At 43.3% G+C, this 21,955-nt stretch overlaps 1 protein-coding gene across 1 annotated transcript in view; it reads right to left on the reverse strand.

Moving 5' to 3' along the window:
* The window catches only part of LOC115138651 (cysteine-rich motor neuron 1 protein-like), a 196,529-nt gene extending 176,933 nt beyond the window's left edge, over positions 1–19,596 (reverse strand). The window contains exons 1-2 of the mRNA XM_029675742.2: positions 19,250–19,596; positions 872–1,045 (exon numbers count right to left, since the gene is read on the reverse strand). Of these exons, the coding sequence (XP_029531602.2) occupies positions 872–1,045; positions 19,250–19,550 (475 nt within the window). The 5' untranslated portion in view covers positions 19,551–19,596. The remainder of the gene's footprint in view (positions 1–871; positions 1,046–19,249) is intronic.
* Between the last annotated feature and the right edge of the window lie 2,359 nt (positions 19,597–21,955).

Here is a 21,955-nt window from a genome sequence, read left to right on the forward strand (position 1 = left end):
CTTATCAGCTTTTCAACAAAAAGCTTGTTTGTTTGTTTGGTTGTTTTTTTGAATATCACAGATGCACTGAGGAGAGCCTGTCAGAGAAAAAATATCTGACTAAACAAACAAAACCCCTCACACTAAAAAATAACAAATGGGAGAAAACAGGAGCAGCAGAAGAGCAGATAAATAAATGACAAAATTGTGTAGTGTCAGAGATTTACGAGTTGTTATTTAAAGTGCAACTGTAACAGAATTTTAAATATGCTGTGGGAACAACAGAAAGGGATGAAGATGAAAACCAAGCTCAGTGACAGCTATTCAATCAGTATGGAGGCTGCATACCACCCCTAAGCGAAGCTGGGAATTGATCATTCAGTTTGATTTATGTCTGGGTATTTAATAATTATTAATGAAGCACATAAAAATTAGCTGAGTTAATTACTGCCAATAATAAATCCTATAGAACTGGCAGAGGCATATGTGCGCGAACATAATATTGAGAAAATCACTATGAAAACCTAACAGTACGAGTCAGATCAGAACTCAAACTATCCACGCCCTTGGATGGTCCATTTAAAGTCAAAGCATCTAACAAACCATCCATACAGATGGTAACTAACAGTAGACTACACAGCATACATTACTGCATGAAAACACCTTGGGTGCTTGTGGCTTGAAACATGACCAGGCATGCACTACTCTACCCACTCTTAGGAACTGCATCATGCCGGCCAGAGAGAGAGAAAGGTGTTTTGTCGAGCTGTGTTCCATTCTGGGAATAATGTTCCTCCTTCTAAATATCCTTCTTCTATCAACTGAGCCATACAGGTCCAAGAGGACAAACATTAATATTTCATTGTTAAACATTAATTGACATGCATAATACCTTCAATCTTCCTCAGAGCGGTCTGGCATGCGTCCTGGCTGGGGAACTCAAATGGGTTGTTGCAGGTCCGTATGCTGTCACACTCACACCTCCCGTCGATGATGTTGCAGCCCGTGATCAGGTTCTCATTGCACGGCTCAAATCCCAACAGTTGGTCGTCGTCCCAGTTTTCATCTGATCAGGACCAGGAAAGGTACAGTGAGGACAATGTAATTGTAAGATTACATCAAATCAAGGGCATCAACACATTTCTTTTTATCAAGTTGACAATATAACATTTCATTAATGTTTCAATTCCAGATTTGTTTTCATAACGCCTCCAACAATCCTAACTGGAAAGCAGTACCGGTACTCACACTATCCCCCAAGAATGTATTGCAAATAAAACACTATAAAGGTCAGTAATTTTCAACTCCTCAGCTGAAATATTGATCAGTATGTTACAGTGGGAACATTGCAAATGGCACCCTATCCCTATTATAGTGCACTACATTTGACCAGAGCTATATGGGCCTTGGTCAAAAGTAGTGCACTACATTTGGGACGAAACCAGTATATCCAGGTGTAGGAAGAAGCATTCCATTCCACTATCTAGCTCCCCACCACATCGTCAGTGATTTTATCCCCACAGAGTCAATCTCAGCCCCTAGACCCCAACACACTGCTATCTGACAGCAACATTATGAAGTTGGATTTGCAGTGCAAATAGGGCATTGTGTGTGTGTGCGTGGGTGTGTGCCTGCATGTGCATGTGTGTGTGTGCCCGCTTGAGCACGTGTGCCCACTCTAACACTTGTGTTGGCATAGAGTATGATGTTTTCATCTTCTATCTCTGAGCATAGAAGTGACATTGTGGGTAAATGTTTGAGTGTGTGCGTATGGACAGATACAGTAAAGTAGGTGTATATTATTGTCAATAACTGTGTGTGAAATGCATACGCTTCAAGATCAGAGAACACAATGTACACGTGACTCATCATTATATAAACATCTAGCATTAACAATACAGTAGCAATACATAGCCAAAAGTATATGGACACCTGCTTGTCAAACATCTCATTCCAAAATCATGTTATCCACTACTTTATCAAAATCAAAATGGAAGATGTTAAAATATTTATCATTTATCTTTCAAAATGCGGTAATAATTGATAAGGGCATTGCCTAACTCAAGCGTTTTTAGAAACCTCCCACTGACGTCAAAGTATGATTTATGTGACATTTTGAGTTATGTAGCATTGAACACATTCTGTATCTGAAATTAGAACTTGTTTTAAAAGTTGGATGAAATCCTCATTGAAACAGTAAACCCAACACCAAAGCAATGCTAAAAGAAAAGTAATAAAGTTGGGGCCTCATGGCATCTGAAGCCCCTGTGATTTTGTTTGAGGATAGCTCCCTGGTTCCAGTCTCAGACAGCACACTGTGGTGGCACCGGATAGTTATCTTAGCAGGGGGCCCTGCCTAGCTACCTGAAGGAGCAGGCAGTATTTGTATTAGCTGGTACTGAAGGTACCTATTAATTACTCAAGACAACAAAGATATTTCAAACATTTAAGCTTTTAAATGTACAGTTATTTCGCGTAGGAGAGGAAAATTAAAGAACTATCGTCGTCTGACAAAATTATGCAACAAAAGCACAAATAAAAATGGTTCTTGCTTTTAAGAAAAGAGGATTTTTTAAAATGGATTTACAGTAGCTACAGAAGATGCTCTGCTCTTCCTATCCTGGACTTGTGTTTTTCGCTAGCTCAGGATTCTAACCTAGGGCTTTATTTCTTTAGTTCTGCCAGCCAACCCTAACCCCTCCATCTTTTCTTCTGGTCCTAGATTATATCCACTATCCAGCCCTTGAAATTCTATCACTTCTCCCGGGCCCACGATTGATGGCATACCTGGGCTCAAATACTATTTTAAGTCTTTCCAACACTTTTAGCATTTGCTCTAGTCTGCCTGGAGTGCAAGATAATTGGGGTTTGCAACTATTCTATTGGTTCCTTCTATGCCAGGCAAGCACAATCAAGCCCAGGTAGTATTTGAAATGAGTTCGTATTAGTATTTGAACCCCGGTCTGTTTGAGAGACTTCGGGGACGAAAAGGGGGAGCGTGACAAGGAAGAAGCATTGGAGGAAGAGGTAAACATTTCCGCTTGTCTTCCCTCACTACAGACACCAAATTGAATCCAGCCTTCACTGGCCCTATTTGTGGGAGCATCAGAAAAACACTGGGGCACAAAATCACCCTTGACGGCAGTCACAGCAGGCACATCCATCTTTGGGCAAAGGTGTTAAAGGGTTGTCTCACCACCGAGTGTTCTAGATTTTACTTGAGCTGGTGAGCCTGTCATGGCCTCTGGCGTCACTCAATTAAATGTGTCTTCATTTCTTTCTGTTATCTCACAGTTTAATCCCCCAAATCACATTATAGTGAGTGGAACAATATTTTATTGAGTTGAAATCCATTCATAAATCAACCCAGCAAATGACTGGAGGGTGTAAGAGAATAGGCATCTGGGATTGGTTTAGCTTGGCTGGTTCACAACCCCTATGCGCCGCTCTACTGATATAATCTATATTCTGTTATTTTTATATAGCCATCAGGCAACCATTCCTTCTGACAGGAGATTTTAAGTTTGAGATGGTTACTTCCAGAGCCCCATTGCTCAGCTTACCAAACAAAGTGGCAGAGTCAGCCAGTTCAAATTACAGATTGTGTCGTTTAGTTTTAGATGGATTTTTAGATGGATGGATGTCATTACAAGTGGTTGAAAAAGAGAACATTTGAGACTGAGAGCAGACAGAACAGAACTGTTTCTGAGAACAGACAGCAGAAGTTAAGTTCCACTATCAGTGCAAACCTGCAAATGAGAAGGAACATCTGTGTTCTGAGCACAACACTAATGAGGAGAGTCATGGTTAATGTACATGCTTCAGGTGGACCTGGGTACGGGAGTGTTTGTCATGTGCTAATGATGCTTGACAATTACGCCTGATGGAAATCTTTATCAATGAAAAGACTGAAACTCTAGCCACAAATGTAGTATGATCTAAAATAAGGACGAGCGACAACGAGGTTCTAGCTCCAGCCTGTTTATTAACCTAACCCTCGCATGTCCTACATAGGTACGGATACCCCCAAGGGACATCCTACTACATCTTCCCCTCTCACATGAACAAGAACTCAACATGCTTAACCACTGAAGCATAACTGAAATGCAATTTGGAAACCAGTATTATTCTCTAACATGCTACTTCCCATCCTGAAACAGTATGAAAGCATTCAATCACACAGTATGAACATGAACTTAGGTACAGTCTCTTTTTGCTGGGTATGGTCCCCAACAGTATGTTTTCTCTTCACGTAACATAGTCTTTCAGCCCAAAAAGGGCACGCTTGTGACTCTGTGATGATTCTCTCTCCTTCACCCTCTTTTTGTGCATTTTCTGTGGCCTCAGTCTGTATGGCTGGTAGATCTGTAAGAGCTGAGGTGTGTTTTGTTCCTTCGTACCTCTTCTGAGCCTGTGTTCACCACATAGGAGCGTGGGGCATCCGCTTTCCTCAGCACTATTGCTGATGTCTTTGAGTTTGTAATCCACACACGTTGTCCTTCGGTCAGCTTTGGCCTCTCCTTAGCACGGTGTCTCCGATTAAAGTCTCCAGTTTATGTTTGTTTCAGACGTTTGTCCCTCTCAGCGAAGGCCTTCCTGTTAGGCCATCAGGGTTTAAGCTGAGCCGGCGAGACAGGCAATGGGGAACGCAGCCTCCTGCCCATCAGGAGCTCGGCAGGCGACGGCCCATGATGCAGTGGTGTAACTCTTGTAAGCTAACAGAGCCCTGTATGGATCCTTGTTCTTTTTCAGCAGTCCCTTGACTGTTTTCACAGCTCTCTCTGCCTCACCATTACTCTGTGCATGGGGCTACTCTGTGCAAGGGGCTACTGGTCACATGTATGAAGTCATATTCTGCGGCAAAAGCAGAAAAGGAGCTTGCAGAGAACTGGGGAGCGTTATCTGTAACCAGGACCTCAGCGACCCCTTGCCTGGAAAAAAAATTGACTTTAATCCATTGATAACACCAGCTGATGTGGTTATGGGTGTCTTTGCTATTTCAATGTATCTTGAGTAGTAATCTACCACTAGCAGATCAGTGTCATTTTTTCAATAGAACATATCCACCCCTACCTTTTGCCATGGCCGTTTTGGCAGCTCCGTTGCCATCAGTGGCTCCGGATGACAAGGTTGACATTTTGTACAGACCTCACACTGGGCCACTAGCTTGGCAATTTGAGTACTCAGACCAAGCCACCACACTCACTGTTGAGCCCTCAGTCTGCATTTGGTTATTCCCATGTGTCCATCATGCACTCTGTCTAGCATTTCTGGTTGTAGAGTCTCTGGGATAACTATCCGTTGTCCTTTCATGAGAAGGTCTCCATTACAGTGGAAGTCACTTTGGTGCACCCAATAGGGCTTCAGCAGTTGAGGCAGTTCCTCCTGCCTGGGCCATCCCTTTGGTGCACCCAATAGGGCTTCAGCAGTTGAGGTAGTTCCTCCTGCCTGGGCCATCCCTTTGGTGCACCCAATAGGGCTTCAGCAGTTGAGGCAGTCCCTCCTGCCTGGGCCATCCCTTTGGTGCACCCAATAGGGCTTCAGCAGTTGAGGCAGTTCCTCCTGCCTGGGCCATCCCTTTGGTGCACCCAATAGGGCTTCAGCAGCGGAGGCAGTTCCTCCTGCCTGGGCCATCCCTTTGGTGCACCCAATAGGGCTTCAGCAGCGGAGGCAGTTCCTCCTGCCTGGGCCATCCCTTTGGTGCACCCAATAGGGCTTCAGCAGCGGAGGCAGTTCCTCCTGCCTGGGCCATCCCTTTGGTGCACCCAATAGGGCTTCAGCAGTTGAGGCAGTTCCTCCTGCCTGGGCCATCCCTTTGGTGCACCCAATAGGGCTTCAGCAGTTGAGGCAGTTCCTCCTGCCTGGGCCATCCCTTTGGTGCACCCAATAGGGCTTCAGCAGCGGAGGCAGTTCCTCCTGCCTGGGCCATCCCTTTGGTGCACCCAGTAGGGCTTCAGCAGTTGAGGCAGTTCCTCCTGCCTGGGCCATCCCTTTGGTGCACCCAGTAGGGCTACAGCAGCTGAGGCAGTTCCTCCTGCCTGGGCCATCCCTTTGGTGCACCCAGTAGGGCTACAGCAGCTGAGGCAGTTCCTCCTGCCTGGGCCATCCCTTTGGTGCACCCAGTAGGGCTACAGCAGCTGAGGCAGTTCCTCCTGCCTGGGCCATCCCTTTGGTGCACCCAGTAGGGCTTCAGCAGCTGAGGCAGTTCCTCCTGCCTGGGCCATCCCTTTTTGCACTGCTGCACTATCTGTTGGCAGATGTGGTCTCGTTGTTGCTCCTCTGCAATCTGCTGCAGTTTGGTCTGAGATGCAGGTAGACTGTCCCTTCTGCATTAATGGACACCTGTACCTCACCCTCTAGACATTGCTCCTCCTCTGATAACGGACGTTTAATTTTGGCCCTGGAGAGTGCATCTGCTGTGATCAATGCCTTCCCTGGCACATACACCATCTTGTAGGTGAACCTCAGTAATCTGAGGCGGAAGCGCAGAACTCTGGGAGGCAAGTCGTCCAGTGCATTTGTCCCTAACAGAGCCAACAGTGGTTTGTGGTCAGTCTCTGCTGTAAACTGCAGGCCAATAAGGTATTGGCTGAGCCTTTCATATGCCCATGTGATAGCCAATGCCTCCTTCTCCACTTGAGCATATCTTTGCTCTGTGTTGGATAAGCTTCGGGAGATGTATGCTATTGGACGCCACTCCATGTTGTCCTGCATCTGTGTGAGGGCCGCCCCTAGCCCAAAGGATGATGCATCTGCTGATACTTTTGTCTTAGCACTCTCTGTGAGGCCAGATCTCCTTTGATTTTGTCAAACGCTGCTTGTTACATGCGACCCCATGACCAGTCATTCTCTTTGGCTAGTAAGTCTCTCAGAGGTTTGGTTGTATCTGAGAACTGTGGGAGGAACTTACCCCACATATGTGGCCATGCCTTAGATGGTCCTGACTTCAGCCACATTCTGGGGTCTGGGCATATCTGTGATGGCGCTGATCTTCTCTGGCTCCAGCTGCACTGATTTTGTGTCCCAAGAACAAGACCTCTGATTGTGCAAAAGTGCATTTTTCATTGAGTGTCAGGCCAGTCTCCTGGAGTCGGGTCAGAACTGCTGTGAGCCTTACATCATATTCTGCTCTGTCCCTTCCGCACACGAGCACATCGTCCGCGTGGACTATGACGCCACTCAGCCCATCCAACAGCTGGGACATGCGTCTTTGGAAATGCTCAGGACCGGAAGCGATTCCAAATGGCAAAACATTAAAACACTAACGGCCAAACGTTGTTATAAACGTTGTGAGTGCCCTACTCTCTGATGACAGCGGTATCTGCCAGAAACCTGAGCGGGCATCCAGCTTTGTGAAGACTTGTGAGCCATCCAACTGAGCCAGTGACTGCTCCACTGATGGTAAGATGTGTCTCTCTCTGCAGAGTGCCTCATTCAATTTAGTCATGTCCACACAGATCCTTATTTCCCCATTGGCTTTTGGGACCACCACCATCCCTGCACACCAGTCTGTGGGACTCTCTATTCTAGACACAGCCCCAATTTCTTCCATCCTCCCCAACTCTTCCTTTACTCTGGCCAATAAAGGGATAGGCACCCGGCGGGGGTGGTAAGGGCATAGGGGATAGCATCCTCTTTCAGGCGGATTTTGTAGTCACCTTCTATCCTTCCTAGACCAGAAAACACTTTTGGGAATTTCTTTTTGAAAACCTCACCTGGGTCCTCCAGTTCACTCACTCTCTCAATGAGTTGCAATGCTTCAATTGCTGGCAGTCCCAGCAACGGTCTGGCTAGATAGTCAATGACGAAGACAGGCTGGATGGCACTTTAGTCTTTACTCTCCAGTTTAATCACCAAGTGCCCTACCACTGGTAAAATCATATTACTGGGACCGTACAGTTTTTAGTTTGTAGAGAGCAAAGGGCCATCTCTGCTATAGCTATACAGCCTAGTTGGGATAGCTGTCACTGCTGCCCCAGTGTCTAGTTTAAATGACACAACCTCCCCATTGAGTTTAATGTCTGAATGCCAGCCAGTATTGTTTCCCTTTACTTCTCCCAGAAAGATGCTGTCCTGCTGTACCTCCTCTGAAACCTCATGCATTTGCTTTAGTTGACAGACAGCTGAAAAGTGTCCTCTCCTGTGACATTTCCTGCATTCCGCATCCTTTGCTGGGCAATCTTTCCATCTGTGGAAAGGGGATTTCCACATTTGCGACAAACACTTGAACTAGCTACTGGTGCTGTCTGTGATTGTTTTCTCCATGTCTGTCTCTGTTCTGTGTTCCCCTCCTTTGTTTTAGCTCTGTATGGAAATGCATGTATTTCCCCACTCTCTTCGTTCTGTAAGGAGCTGCTGTCGCGCAGTATCGTCTGCTGTCTTTTCACTGTCTCACTCTGCCTAACCTGGTTTACAGCTTTGGACCAGGTAAACTGGGAATCCAACTGTAACTTTTCAGAAAGTGATATATTTCTTATTCCGACTACAATCCGATCTCAGATCAGCTCTTCCCTGAGCACGCCAAACTGACAATATTCTGCTAGTTTGTGAACAGCTGTGATAAAACTGTCGGTGGTTTCACCCTGCTCCTGTTTGCGCATATTAAACCTAGCTCTCTCAAAAATAATGTTGTGTCTCCCTACAAAATGCGTTTCAAAACAGTCTTTAACGGCACTGTAGTTAAGTTTCTCTTCCTCAGTCAACGTTGAAGCATTTAATATATCCTCGGCTTCATCACCCATAGAGTAGATCAGTGTATTAACTTGAAATGCCTCATTTTTCACGTTTAAGCCTGATGCTACCCTGTACCTTTCAAAGCGCCTGATCCATTTAGGCCAGTTTTGAATGTCCATACAAACCAAATTTTCCGGGGGACTAATGCGAAATCCATCAGCACTAGCCACTGGCCTGTCCGTGTTTGCACCAGAGCCCGTTGAACTTGGAGTCGCAAACCCTGAAATCCCGCCAGCTTCTTCCTCTTGCAACATGTTGCTTAGCAGTAACCTAGTCCTTGCTCGTTAGCTAGCAAAATAATGATATGGGCTGTTTTATCTCCAACACTGTACCCTCCCTGCTTTGAAACAGCCTGAATGTACGATTTACTTGGTATGTCCTTCACATATATGTGAATTTAAAACCACTTCTGACACCATGTAGTATGATCTAAAATAAGGACGCGCGACAACGAGGTTCTAGCTCCAGCCTGTTTATTAACCTAACCCTCGCATGTCCTACATAGGTACGGATACGCCCAAGGGACATCCTACTACAACAATAATAGTGGTTATTAAAAATAAAAAACTTTGTTTGAAGTGAGAATAGGCATTGGTCTGAAACAGAAAAGAAGGGAAATTCATGAGCAACACAATGCCTATTCCATCCATGCTCTACCAAGGTTTTCGAGGTGACCAGAGTAAAAGGCCTGCTCCTCAGTCCCAGTTGCTAATATATGCATATTATTATTAGTATTGGATAGAAAACACTCTGAAAACTGTCTGAATGATGTCTGTGAGTATAACAGAACTCATATGGCAGGCAAAAACCTGAGAAGAAATCCAAACAGGAAGTGAGAAATCTGAGGTTGGTATATTTTCAACCCAGGCCCTATTAAATTCACATTGGGATATGAATGAAGTTGCACTTCCTAGGGCTTCCACTAGATGTCAACCGTCTTTAGAAACATGAATACGGCTTCTACTATCTTGTGGGACTGAATAAGAGCTGAATGAGTCAGGTTACTGGCAGAGAGCCATTTCCTGGTCACGTGCATTCCACATATCGACTTGCGTTCCGTTGCTCCTCTAGACACAAAGGAATTCTCCGGTTGGAACTTTATTGAAGATTTATGATAAAAACATCCTAATGATTGATTCTATACTTAGTTTGAAATGTTTCTTCGACCTGTAATATAACCTTTTGAAGTTTTTGTCCTTAGTAATGCACGAGCGTTTGGATATGTTTTCTGAGCGCCGTCTCAGATTATTGCATGGTTTGTTTTTTCCGTAAAGTTTTTTTGAAATCTGACACAGCGGGTGCATTATAAGGAGAGGTATATCTATAATTCCATGTGTATAACTTGTATTATCATCTACATTTATGATGAGTATTTCTGTTGAATCAATGTGGCTATGCAAAATCACTGGATGTTTTTGAACTAGTGAACATAACGCGCCAATGTAAACTCATATTTTTTATATAAATATGAACTTTATCAAACAAAACATACATGTATTATGTAACATGAAGTCTTATGAGTGTCATCTGATGAAGATGACACTTTTTGTGACTCCTATCTTTTTTTAGGTCCAAATTTTGAATCAAGACTGCCCAAATGTGCCAAATTTGTTTATTAATATTTTTTTATGTTAAAAACTGTGCACTTTCTTCAAACAATAGCATGTTATTCTTTCACTGTAATAGCTACTGTACATTGGACAGTGCAGCAGTTAGATTAATATCAATATCAGATATGTCTATGTCCTGGGAAATGGTCTTGTTACTTACAACCTCATGCTAATCGCAGGGGACCCACCAATCCTGAAGAAATCAAAACTCAGTTGCTAACGACCCTGTTAAAAAATCTAGTATGTGGTTCTCGGTAATGGACGGACAGCTCATGAAGAGAGACGGGGAGTGTGTTGTATACTTCCAATGAAGTTGATTTGCAAAATTTCATCAAGATTGGTGTCATATTGGCTTAAATATGATGATAGGGAGATTTTATTTAACACTGAGCTTCAACCAATACCTATAATAGGCATGACTATTGTCGCCTTTTTTAATAGGTGATGGCAGCACTATATGGTGTACCGTTTAGGTGAACTGCACTTTTAAACCCTGTTTAGAGAACTGCACCTTCAAATAATCTTGTTTAAAGAACTTCACCTTTAAATCTTGTTTTGAGCAATCACCTTTAAATCTTGCTTTGAGAACTTTACCTTTAAATCTTCAAATCAAAACAAAGTTTATTTGTCACGTGCGTCAAATACATTACAGTGAAATGCTTACTTACAGGCTCTAACCAATAGTGCAAAAAAGGTGTTAGGTAAGTAAATAAATAAAACAACAGTAAAAAGACAGGCTAAATACAGTAGCGAGGCTATAAAAGTAGCGAGGCTACATACAGACACCGGTTAGTCGGGCTGATTGAGGTAGTATGTACATATAGATATGGTTAAAGTGACTATGCATATATGATGGACAGAGAGTAGCAGTAGTGTAAAAGAGGGGTTGGCAAGTGGTGGGTGGCGGGTGGCGGGACACAATGCAGATAGCCCTGTTAGCCAATGGTTGGTCAGACCAATTGAGGTAGTATGTACATGAATGTATAGTTAAAGTGACTATGCATATATGATAAACAGAGAATAGCAGCAGCATAAATCTTGTTTAGAGAACTTCACATTTAAAGCTTGTTTAGGAGAACTGCACCTTTAAACCCTGTTTAGAGAACTGCACCTTTAAATCTTGTTCAGGAGAAACTAACCTTTAAACCTGGTTTAGAGAACTGTATCTTTAAACCCCATTTAGAAAACTGCACCTTAAAACCCTGCCTGTAAGTCCCAGGTGGTCATCTGTCTAACAGGAGGCTCTTGGGAATGGATTTTTGTGGAGCTCATCTCATTTTGTAAATACCCAGCTGCATAAATGGCTAATATCACAGAGTAAAAATGTAACCTATGCATGTCGCCTTAGACAAGGGTGTGAGCTAAGCAAATATATTATTATTATTCCTCTCCAACCCTTATGCCATAGCATGCATGTAGCTTGTATAGAGAAGCTAGAGATGAATGCTAAACAGCAGCAGAACACACACAAAAACAGAACATTCTATCCTCGTGTTAGAATCTCTGTTACATTGGATTCCTGTTTTTTTGTCACTCAGAATGATTTAATGTTGTCTTTAAAGCACTAAATGATTTGGCATCAGGCTTGCCAGTCTGACAAGCAGCCAGCTTCGCTAACTTTCAGATACGCTTCTGTGAGCCAAGTGCACACATTCTAAGAGTAAATTGTTAAAACAAGAGAAATACATGTCCTAGTTCCTCTCAACGTTTTAACCATCTTCCTGACAGAAGACAGTCATGTCTATGTATACTGAACAAAAATATAAACAAAAATATAAACGCAACATGCAACAATTTCAAAGATTTTACTGAGTTATAGTTCATAGAAATCAGTCAATTTAAATAAATAAATTAGGCCCTAATCTATGGATTTCACATGACAGGGCAGGGACACAACCATGGATGACCCAGTTTGGGGCCAGGCCCACCCACTGGGGTGCCAGGCACAGCCAATCAGCATGGTTTTCTTTTTTATTACAGACAGAATACCCCCCCCCCCCCCACCCTCCCTTTGCTCAGATGATCCCGCAGGTGAAGAAGACGGATGTGGAGGTCCTTGGCTGGCGTGGTTACACGTGGTCGGTCTGCGGTTGTCAAGAAAGGAACATTCAATTCTCTGGCAACAGCTCGGGTGGACATTCCAGCAGTCAGCATGCCAATTGCACACTCCATCAAAACTTGAGACATTTGTGGCATTGTGCTGTGTGGAAAAACTGCACATTTAGAATGGCCTTTTATTGTTCCTAGCACAAGGTGCACCTGTGTAATGCTGTTTAATCAGTTTCTTGATATTCCACACCTGTCAGGTGGATGGATTATCTTGGCAAAGGAGAAATGCTCACTAACAGGTATGTAGACAGATTTGTGCACCAAAATTGAGAGAAATAATATTTTTGTGCGTATGGAACATTTCTGGGATCTTTTATTTCAGCTCGAAACATGGGACCAACACTTTACATGATGTGTTGATATTTTTGGTCACTATAATAACAACACAAAACTGTTTTTTGTTGCATAAAATGATTATCTTTGAAACAAGACAGCCATGATAATCACTTAGCTTGCTCCATCATGTCATAGTGGCTCTGCCAAAGAGGATGTTATCCAGACCACGGTCTGTGTCCCAAATGGCACGCTATTCCCATACGGCTCTGGACAAAAGTGGTGCACTATATAGGGAATAGGGTGCCATTTGGGACACACCCATGGTGGCACCCAGCTTGATGGAGTCCGCCATCATGGCTCCAATCCATTCAGACCATAATTTCCACGGGGTGAAACCTATAATATATAGCATTTATGCGTACATACATTTTTTAAGTATGTGTGGCCCCGGGATTGAACCCACTATCCTGGAATTGCAAGCACCATAATCTACCAACTGAGCTAATCTACCAAAGGAGAAATGCTCACTAACAGGGATGTAAACAAATTTGTACACAGAATTTCAGAGAAATAAGCTTTTTGTAAGTATGGAACATTTCTGGGATCTTTTTATTTCAGCTCATGAAAAATGGGACCAACACTTTACATATTGCGTTTATATTTTTGTTCAGTATAGAAAGAAACCAATTTCATTTTGCCACATTAGCATTTGAAAAACAAGGGATCCAGCCATATTGCACAGCACGCAGTGAGTGCATGTTTTTCTAGCTTTTTGGCACTGCCCTGGTCTTATCTCAATTACATTTAATTTTACAATCAACATTTGATCAACACTGCTACTGGGCCTCAATGGAGGGACTTTAATTTAGATTCGAAAGGCACTGATGCAATGAATCTTGTACTGACCACAGTCCAATGGTTGATTAATTATCTTTAGATGAGTTCATAACCACAATGATAATCCACGCTGGAAACAAACCAGTCATTTTCTCATAGACTCATTGGTTATGATCATTACTTAACCATTTCTGTAATTGTACAATTGTCATCTGGTTTATTTAGCCTATTACTCGTTGAGAGACCATGAACATTAAAGGGACAACACCCAAGAGCCACTCAAACAATGTGACAATGGTATATTGTGACACCGTGGTGTGCAAGGAACTCCATGCTTGTTCTTGGTTGGTCATCAATCGACAAGATAATTGAAAAAAACATGCTTATCTTATTTTATAATATACATAATTTAAAACGGCCAAGTTCTATTCACAATGGTATTCAGTTGGTAAGAGACAGACATTCCATAAATACTAGGAATAGATTGTCCACCATCTATGCGTTATCCAGACAGAAAAAAGAAATGGGCAAAAGAACATTTCGATTTAGAGCAATAAAGAAATGGAATAAATTAACTGAGCAAACTAGAAACCTTTCAATATATAAGTTTAAACATTATTTAAAAACCATTTAAATATAGTATATAGAAATGTTGTGGGACTATAGTAGATGAAGAATCAATATTTTTTAGATTGAGTATTTATTGGGTCATTATGCTACTGTATTATGTATGTTTGTAATGGTGTGTTATATGTGAAAGTGTGTTTATATTATAAATTGTATTTTAATGTTAAGGACTCTTGGAAATTAGTCCAAATGGGGACTAAAAGCTAAAAGAGATCCTAATAAAATAAAATAAAATAAAAATCATGCTTGGGATACATGGCACACCTATTTAGAACAGTGTCACTTCAAAGTCATTCACAGTTATAGCTTTGCCATTTGGGCTCACTTGAAGGCTCTGCGTTGCGTGACAGACAACCTCAAGAATACCCTATTGTGTAAGCCCCACTGAGGCTAGGGGAAGGTGGTGTAGTAACACCGGGGTTGTGGGTTTGATTCCAAATGCTGCCACATACACAAACATGTTATGTACTTATTGTTTTGTACGTTTCTTTGAATAAAAGCATCTGCTAAATGGTATATATTTTTTAATTATTTGCATATTGCCCCCCGGTAGACCTGGGAGCTATTCCTATGAGACAGACCTTTCAGACGCTAAACAACTGGTGCACGTAATCAATGACTTCCAATATGGTTAACATCAAGGACAGGATAGAACCTATTCCTTATCACAATTTCCCCTTTAATAGGCCCGCGTGAACAGGAAACACTCATTCCTTCCTCCTCTTGTTCATCTAAACATTCTGTGAAAAATGTATAATTCAGTGAGACATGCATACATATTCATGAGAGATTATTATTCCACATACTTCAAAAACCATGTCAATGACTGACTACAAACACTTTTGTGGTGGTGCTGTTCTCCTTTTCAGAGTCGGATAACAATAATCATTGCAGTTGTTTTTCACTCAAATGGCTGTCAAACTATGCAATGGCAAAATGATGTAGAAATAGAAATGGCAGATAGGGTGTCAGAGAGTCAGTATGTTGTAAAGGACATTGCAGTGCTGCTGTGCTGAGAACCTGGAGGCAGTGAAATGGCCTGAAGCTGGAGCTGCCTGTAAGCCTGCCTGCCCAGCTGCCTGGGCGGTAATGTAACTTCTGTGGCAGAGAGTAGATAATATCCCCTGAGACCCTGACCATCCGACAGCACTAACTGGGGAACTGGGACAGAAACAAATATATAACATCCACAGCAGGGCCCTCATCCCAAGTGGGACGACCCTGAACCCCCAGAGCCTCCAGAGAGACTCCAGTCTGATGATGCTCTTTGTTACATGTTGTCCCGTTAGCCAGGCAGTGTTCTGGGGATCTGTTGGAGATGAGCTGTTAGCCGGGCAGTGTTCTAGGGATCTGTTGGAGATGAGCTGTTAGCCGGACAGTTTTCTGGGGACCTGTTAGAGGTGAGCTGTTAGCCGGGCAGTGTTCTGGGGACCTGTTAGAGGTGAGCTGTTAGCCGGGCAGTGTTCTGGGGATCTGTTAGAGGTGAGCTGTTAGCCAGGTACTGTTCTGGGGATCTGTTAGAGGTGAGCTGTTAGCCAGGTACTGTTCTGGGGATCTGTTAGAGGTGAACTGTTAGCCGGGCAGTGTTCTGGGGATCTGTTAGAGGTGAGCTGTTAGCCAGGTACTGTTCTGGTGATCTGTTAGAGGTGAGCTGTTAGCCAGGTACTGTTCTGGGGATCTGTTAGAGGTGAACTGTTAGCCAGGACCTGTTCTGGGGATCTGTTGGATGTGAGCTGTTAGCCAGGTACTGTTCTGGGGATCTGTTAGAGGTGAGCTGTTAGCCAGGTACTGTTCTGGGGATCTGTTAGAGGTGAACTATTAGCCAGGTACTGTTCTGGGGATCTGTTAGAGGTGAACTGTTAGCCAGGACCTGTTCTGGGGATCTGTTGGATGTGAGCTCGGGGTAAGCCACTTAAACTCTTACCCGGTGTGATTGTCCAAATTGAGAGTGATCAGTGAGTGTCACTGGCTTTGGCTGACATAATCGGTTGGTTTTGGAAATGTGATCGGAATCCTTTCAACACCTACCTGGCTTGGGACTGCGTGGGTATAAATTCAGGGGCTAAAAGGCATTTATTTAATCTGACCCTTCTCGTAAAGAGAGACGCTCTCCGCTGATAACAATATCAGGCTGAGGTACCTCGGAGGACTGGCGGAGTCGAGCCCCCTGTGTTACACCAACAAAGGCCTGTGCACCGCCTGCGTCGTTGTGACACTCATCATCATTCAAAATGAGTAAGCTGACATTAGCTGTCATGAGGCATGACACATTGTGTGCTCTGCCTCTGTGACACTATGAACAGCAGCAGGTATGTAAGTGGTGGTGAATTATGGGGCTCTGATGTGCTGGGTGAATATAGGGCCTCTGAGCTAGAGAACATTAGTGGTTAGAGGTGAGAGGTGGTGGCGACTATAGCTCTAATGTGTTGGGGAAAGGACCTGTGGGGAATGGGGAACATTTAAGGTTGGAGATGGGGGGTGTGCTCTGGGGTGAAGGTCATGCTCTGTACTTTCAATAACTGGTGTTCCATACTTTGCTCTGGTTCAACCCTCCAGGGGACTATTGCAGAGACAAACTATAGCTGCTGTTTTATCCACATGCCTTACAATAGACATCACCTGCCTGAGAGACTGCATAGGCTACTTACTGGCCAAACATTTGAGACGCTCATCAACATGTTTTCATTAATGGCTGCCCCTGTTGAAACATGACTCCTCGTGTCTCCCTCTGTGGCGTCCTCCAAGACTCTGTCTGTCTGTGGCTACAATAAGGATACATATAGGACTACATAATCAATCAAATGTATTTATAATGCCCGTTTTTACATCAGCCTATGTCACAAAGTGCTGTACAGAAACCCAGCCTAAAACCCCAAACAGCAAGCAATGCAGGTGTAGAAGCACGGTGGCTAGGAAAAACTCCCTAGAAAGGCTACAACCTAGGGAGAAACCTAGAGAGGAACCAGGCTCTGAGCGGTGGCCAGTCCTCTTCTGGCAGTGCCAGGTGGATATTATAACAGAACATGGCCATAGATGAGCAGCAGAGTCAGATAATAATAATCACAGTGGTTGCAGAGGGTGCAACAGGTCAGCACCTCAGAAGTAAATGTCAGTTGGCTTTTCATAGCCGATCATTCAGAGTTAGAGACAGCGGGTGCGGTAGAGAGAGTCCAAAACAGCAGGTCCGGGACAAGGTAGCACGTCCAGTGAACAGGTCAGGGTTCAATAGCCGCAGGAAGAACAGTTGAAACTAGAACAGCAGCATGACCAGGTGGACTGGGGACAGCAAGGAGTCATCAGCCCAGGTAGTCCGGTCAGAGGTTGTCTCTCGCCACACATATATTGTCATGTATTGGAAAAAGCTTTCATATCTTTGAGCTGTAGGATATTATGAATCCCATTTGATTGATTTGGTTACATTCAGTCTTGAATTTATTTAAGTATTCAGAGTGAGACAAAACAGATATCACATGCGTCACATTCTCTGTTTATAATCTATGCATAGTCACTTTAACTCTACCTACAAGTACATATTACATGTAGGTAGACTAACAGGTGGCCCCGCACATTGACTCTGTACTCTATACTGTAGCTCCACTTGTTATTTTACTGCTGCTGTTTCATAATTTGTTACTTATTTTCTATTTTCTATTCATCTATTTTTACTTAACACTTTTTTTTATTTATTCTTAACTTCTTAAAGCATTGTTGGTTAAGGGCTTGTAAGAAAGCATTTCACTGTTAAGTCTTCCATCTGTTGTATTCCGCGCATGTGACAAATACAATTTAATTTGCACTTTAAAATCATTATATCCGTTTCCTCTCCACTCAGATTCTATAGTTGAAAGGGAGTGCTGCATTTAGTTGAGTTGTGAACTAACGTGAATTCAACGTGAAATCCCCACGAAAATGTCACCCTGACATTGGATTTAGGTTAAGAGCTGGATGGAAAAAAATGTCCTTATGTTGATGACTTTTTGCAAATCCAATCAGTTTTCCACGTTGTTTCAACAAAATCACATGAAATTTGTCGGTTGTATTGAACATATTGATTATCCCATGTATAAGGAATGAAATATAGAATCAAAATCTCTCAGATGTGATTAATATGTATTTTTCTTCAATGTTCAAGGAATCGAGCACCTTCATCAACATTCCACAAGTGCAATTTGGCTATATAAACTTGCTCGAAACTACAGCATTCTAGAGAGCGGAGACAGCCGCGTCACTAATTGAGTCACCGCGAATTGCGAACACTACATAGCCACAAAATATAATAGGCTACACCTGTGATTCCAGGTAGCCCACCCTATTTGATGGGCACGTCCTATTTGTTTGTGGCAATGTAAAATATACCGGGCTAAAGCGTATGTTGAGTTGCATAGCAGATATTCCATTGAAAAGCATACAAGCCTCGGCGGAAAGAGAGAAGCTGGCACCGCGTCCAACAACAGCAATGAATCCGTTAGCGATACCCTAAATAATTGGAAAACCGACATGCTGCAAACACATGAACCATCTCGCTTGCTCAATATCTCTCTTATTCCAGACCCCCACCATACCGCCAGACAAGCAGCATGGAGAGACATGTTTATGCAACTGCAAGTTATAGCTCTACCTTGACTATATAAATAAACAGCATGGAAAGCAACAGCATTCACTTTTGAAAATAGTAACAACTTCCTAGTAGCCACAAAATAATAAACGAATGTTCAGCATTATTATTAACACAACATTATTAGGCCTATTACTGTGTACTAACTTTTAGTAGCCTACTAGAGCAATAGGACTAAGAATGTATTATATATCATGACAGAAATGCCAGGTGCACATTCTGTAGAACTCAAACATTGCTCATTGCTATTCGTTTCAAGTCATTTGAATGCATTCTATATGATATAGCCTATCGTGCATTGTGTTATTGTGTTATCTGATTTTGAGACTATAGCTTATAATAGACTGCCATGCGTCACCGAAATGGAACCATACATTTGTACAATGGACATGTTTTCTGTGAACTTTTAAACAGAGCATAGGCTCTATTCATAATGATGAAACAGTGTAAATAGAATACAAACCTTCACAGACTCCGACCTCATACTGCGTGATGGATCCACCGTTTAGCGGCGATCTGATCACGCACCGCAGCCCGCGGTCGCACGTCCCATACAGACCGTAGACACCACCGCAGCTTTCGTTTTTCTGCTTGGCGCAGACCGAGCAGCAGCCGCAGATACCGAGCACAACCGCGCCAGAGCAATGCTTTGGCTCCTCGCATTTAGACTCATCACACGGCAGACATAAAAGTGCCAGGCTGCTCTTCCAAATCAGGGAGATCAGAATAAATCTCGTTATAAGGTACATCCTGGCAGAGGCCATGTAGAATTTGATGTATATATATCCACAACGCTAACCCCCCCCCCAGACCCCCAATCACCAGTCCAGCGAGGTAGAAAACCCCAACTAAACTATGCAACGCGAAAAGCACCACGCAGTTCTTCTAAAGAGGCTCAAAGTTCCGGTAAACCGTCTAGATTTGTGCTGTAGGTTGTAATATTTTCCGTTAGAGAAACTTTTGCCCCGTTGCTTGTAAACCAGGAAAGAAAACGATCCGTCAAAATGCTCATGAAACTGCAACTATCCCATACATGGTTTCTTCGTTACGCACTGTACATCGTGAGTTTCAGTTTGTTTTAAGAACTGGAAACTTTCTTCACTGTACTCATACGTCTCCTTCTCCTTCCCCTCCGAGTCACTCCGTCTCGCTCTCAGAAAGCAAGGGAATTCTTCTTATTCAGTTCGTCCATAACTGCAACAGAAATGCTCTATAATCTATCCGTTCCCTCTCGTGGAAGCGAGAAAAATATTCGTTTTGTTATGCGAGATTCGCTTTGCCTAATTGAAACAAAATGTTTTCCTGATACCGCAGGTTCAGTCTGTCTCTCTCATGTTATCGTCCTCCAGTGTAGCTCTCTACGTCTGCTGCTGCGCCCACTTGGTAGTTCAGTCCCCCCCCACCGTGACCTCATAACGGAACCACTCCCATCTTGCATTTCTTTGCTCCATTGGATAGTTCATTCCAGATATGGAACACAGGAAGCCGCAGAGTCAGTGCAACCTGGTCTCAGAGCACTTCGTATTATTTTCAGTGATACGCGGGTTGGGAATGCAGTTTAGGAACAGGGCAGGTGTAGTTTGGTCCAAGCATGGTCTCAAGAAAACAGCAGTTTACACTGTTAATCAGTCCTTTTATTTTATTTTTTATTTATTTCACCTTTATTTAACCAGGTAAGCAAGTTGAGAACAAGTTCTCATTTACAATTGCGACCTGGCCAAGATAAAGCAAAGCAGTTCGACACATACAACGACACAGAGTTACACATGGAGTAAAACAAACATACAGTCAATAATACAGTAAAAAAAAAAAAAAAAAAAAAAGTCTATATACAATGTGAGCAAATTAGGTGAGAAGGGAGGTAAAGGCAAAAAAAGCCATAGTGGCAAAGTAAATACAATATAGCAAGTAAAACACTGGAATGGTAGTTTTGCAATGGAAGAATGTGCAAAGTAGAAATAAAAATAATGGGGTGCAAAGGAGCAAAATGAATAAATAAATTAAATACAGTTGGGAAAGAGGTAGTTGTTTGGGCTAAATTATAGGTGGGCTATGTACAGGTGCAGTAATCTGTAAGATGCTCTGACAGTTGGTGCTTAAAGCTAGTGAGGGAGATAAGTGTTTCCAATTTAAGAGATTTTTGTAGTTCGTTCCAGTCATTGGCAGCAGAGAACTGGAAGGAGAGGTGGCCAAAGAAAGAATTGGTTTTGGGGGTGACTAGAGAGATATACCTGCTGGAGCGTGTGCTACAGGTGGGAGATGCTATGGTGACCAGCGAGCTGGGGGGGGGGGGGGACTTTACCTAGCAGGGTCTTGTAGATGACATGGAGCCAGTGGGTTTGGCGACGAGTATGAAGCGAGGGCCAGCCAACGAGAGCGTACAGGTCGCAATGGTGGGTAGTATATGGGGCTTTGGTGACAAAACGGATAGCACTGTGATAGACTGCATCCAATTTGTTGAGTAGGGTATTGGAGGCTATTTTGTAAATGACATCGCCAAAGTCGAGGATTGGTAGGATGGTCAATTTTACAAGGGTATGTTTGGCAGCATGAGTGAAGGATGCTTTGTTGCGAAATAGGAAGCCAATTCTAGATTTAACTTTGGATTGGAAATGTTTGATATGGGTCTGGAAGGAGAGTTTACAGTCTAACCAGACACCTAAGTATTTGTAGTTGTCCACGTATTCTAAGTCAGAGCCGTCCAGAGTAGTGATGTTGGACAGGCGGGTAGGTGCAGGTAGCGATCGGTTGAAGAGCATGCATTTAGTTTTACTTGTATTTAAGAGCAATTGGAGGCCACGGAAGGAGAGTTGTATGGCATTGAAGCTTGCCTGGAGGGTTGTTAACACAGTGTCCAAAGAAGGGCCGGAAGTATACAGAATGGTGTCGTCTGCGTAGAGCTGGATCAGAGACTCACCAGCAGCAAGAGCGACCTCATTGATGTATACAGAGAAGAGAGTCGGTCCAAGAATTGAACCCTGTGGCACCCCCATAGAGACTGCCAGAGGTCCGGACAGCAGACCCTCCGATTTGACACACTGAACTCTATCAGAGAAGTAGTTGGTGAACCAGGCGAGGCAATCATTTGAGAAACCAAGGCTGTCGAGTCTGCCGATGAGGATGTGGTGGTTGACAGAGTCGAAAGCCTTGGCCAGATCAATGAATACGG

Source organism: Oncorhynchus nerka, linkage group LG12 (genome assembly GCF_034236695.1).
Source record: "Oncorhynchus nerka isolate Pitt River linkage group LG12, Oner_Uvic_2.0, whole genome shotgun sequence".
Classification (NCBI taxonomy): Eukaryota; Metazoa; Chordata; class Actinopteri; order Salmoniformes; family Salmonidae; genus Oncorhynchus; species Oncorhynchus nerka.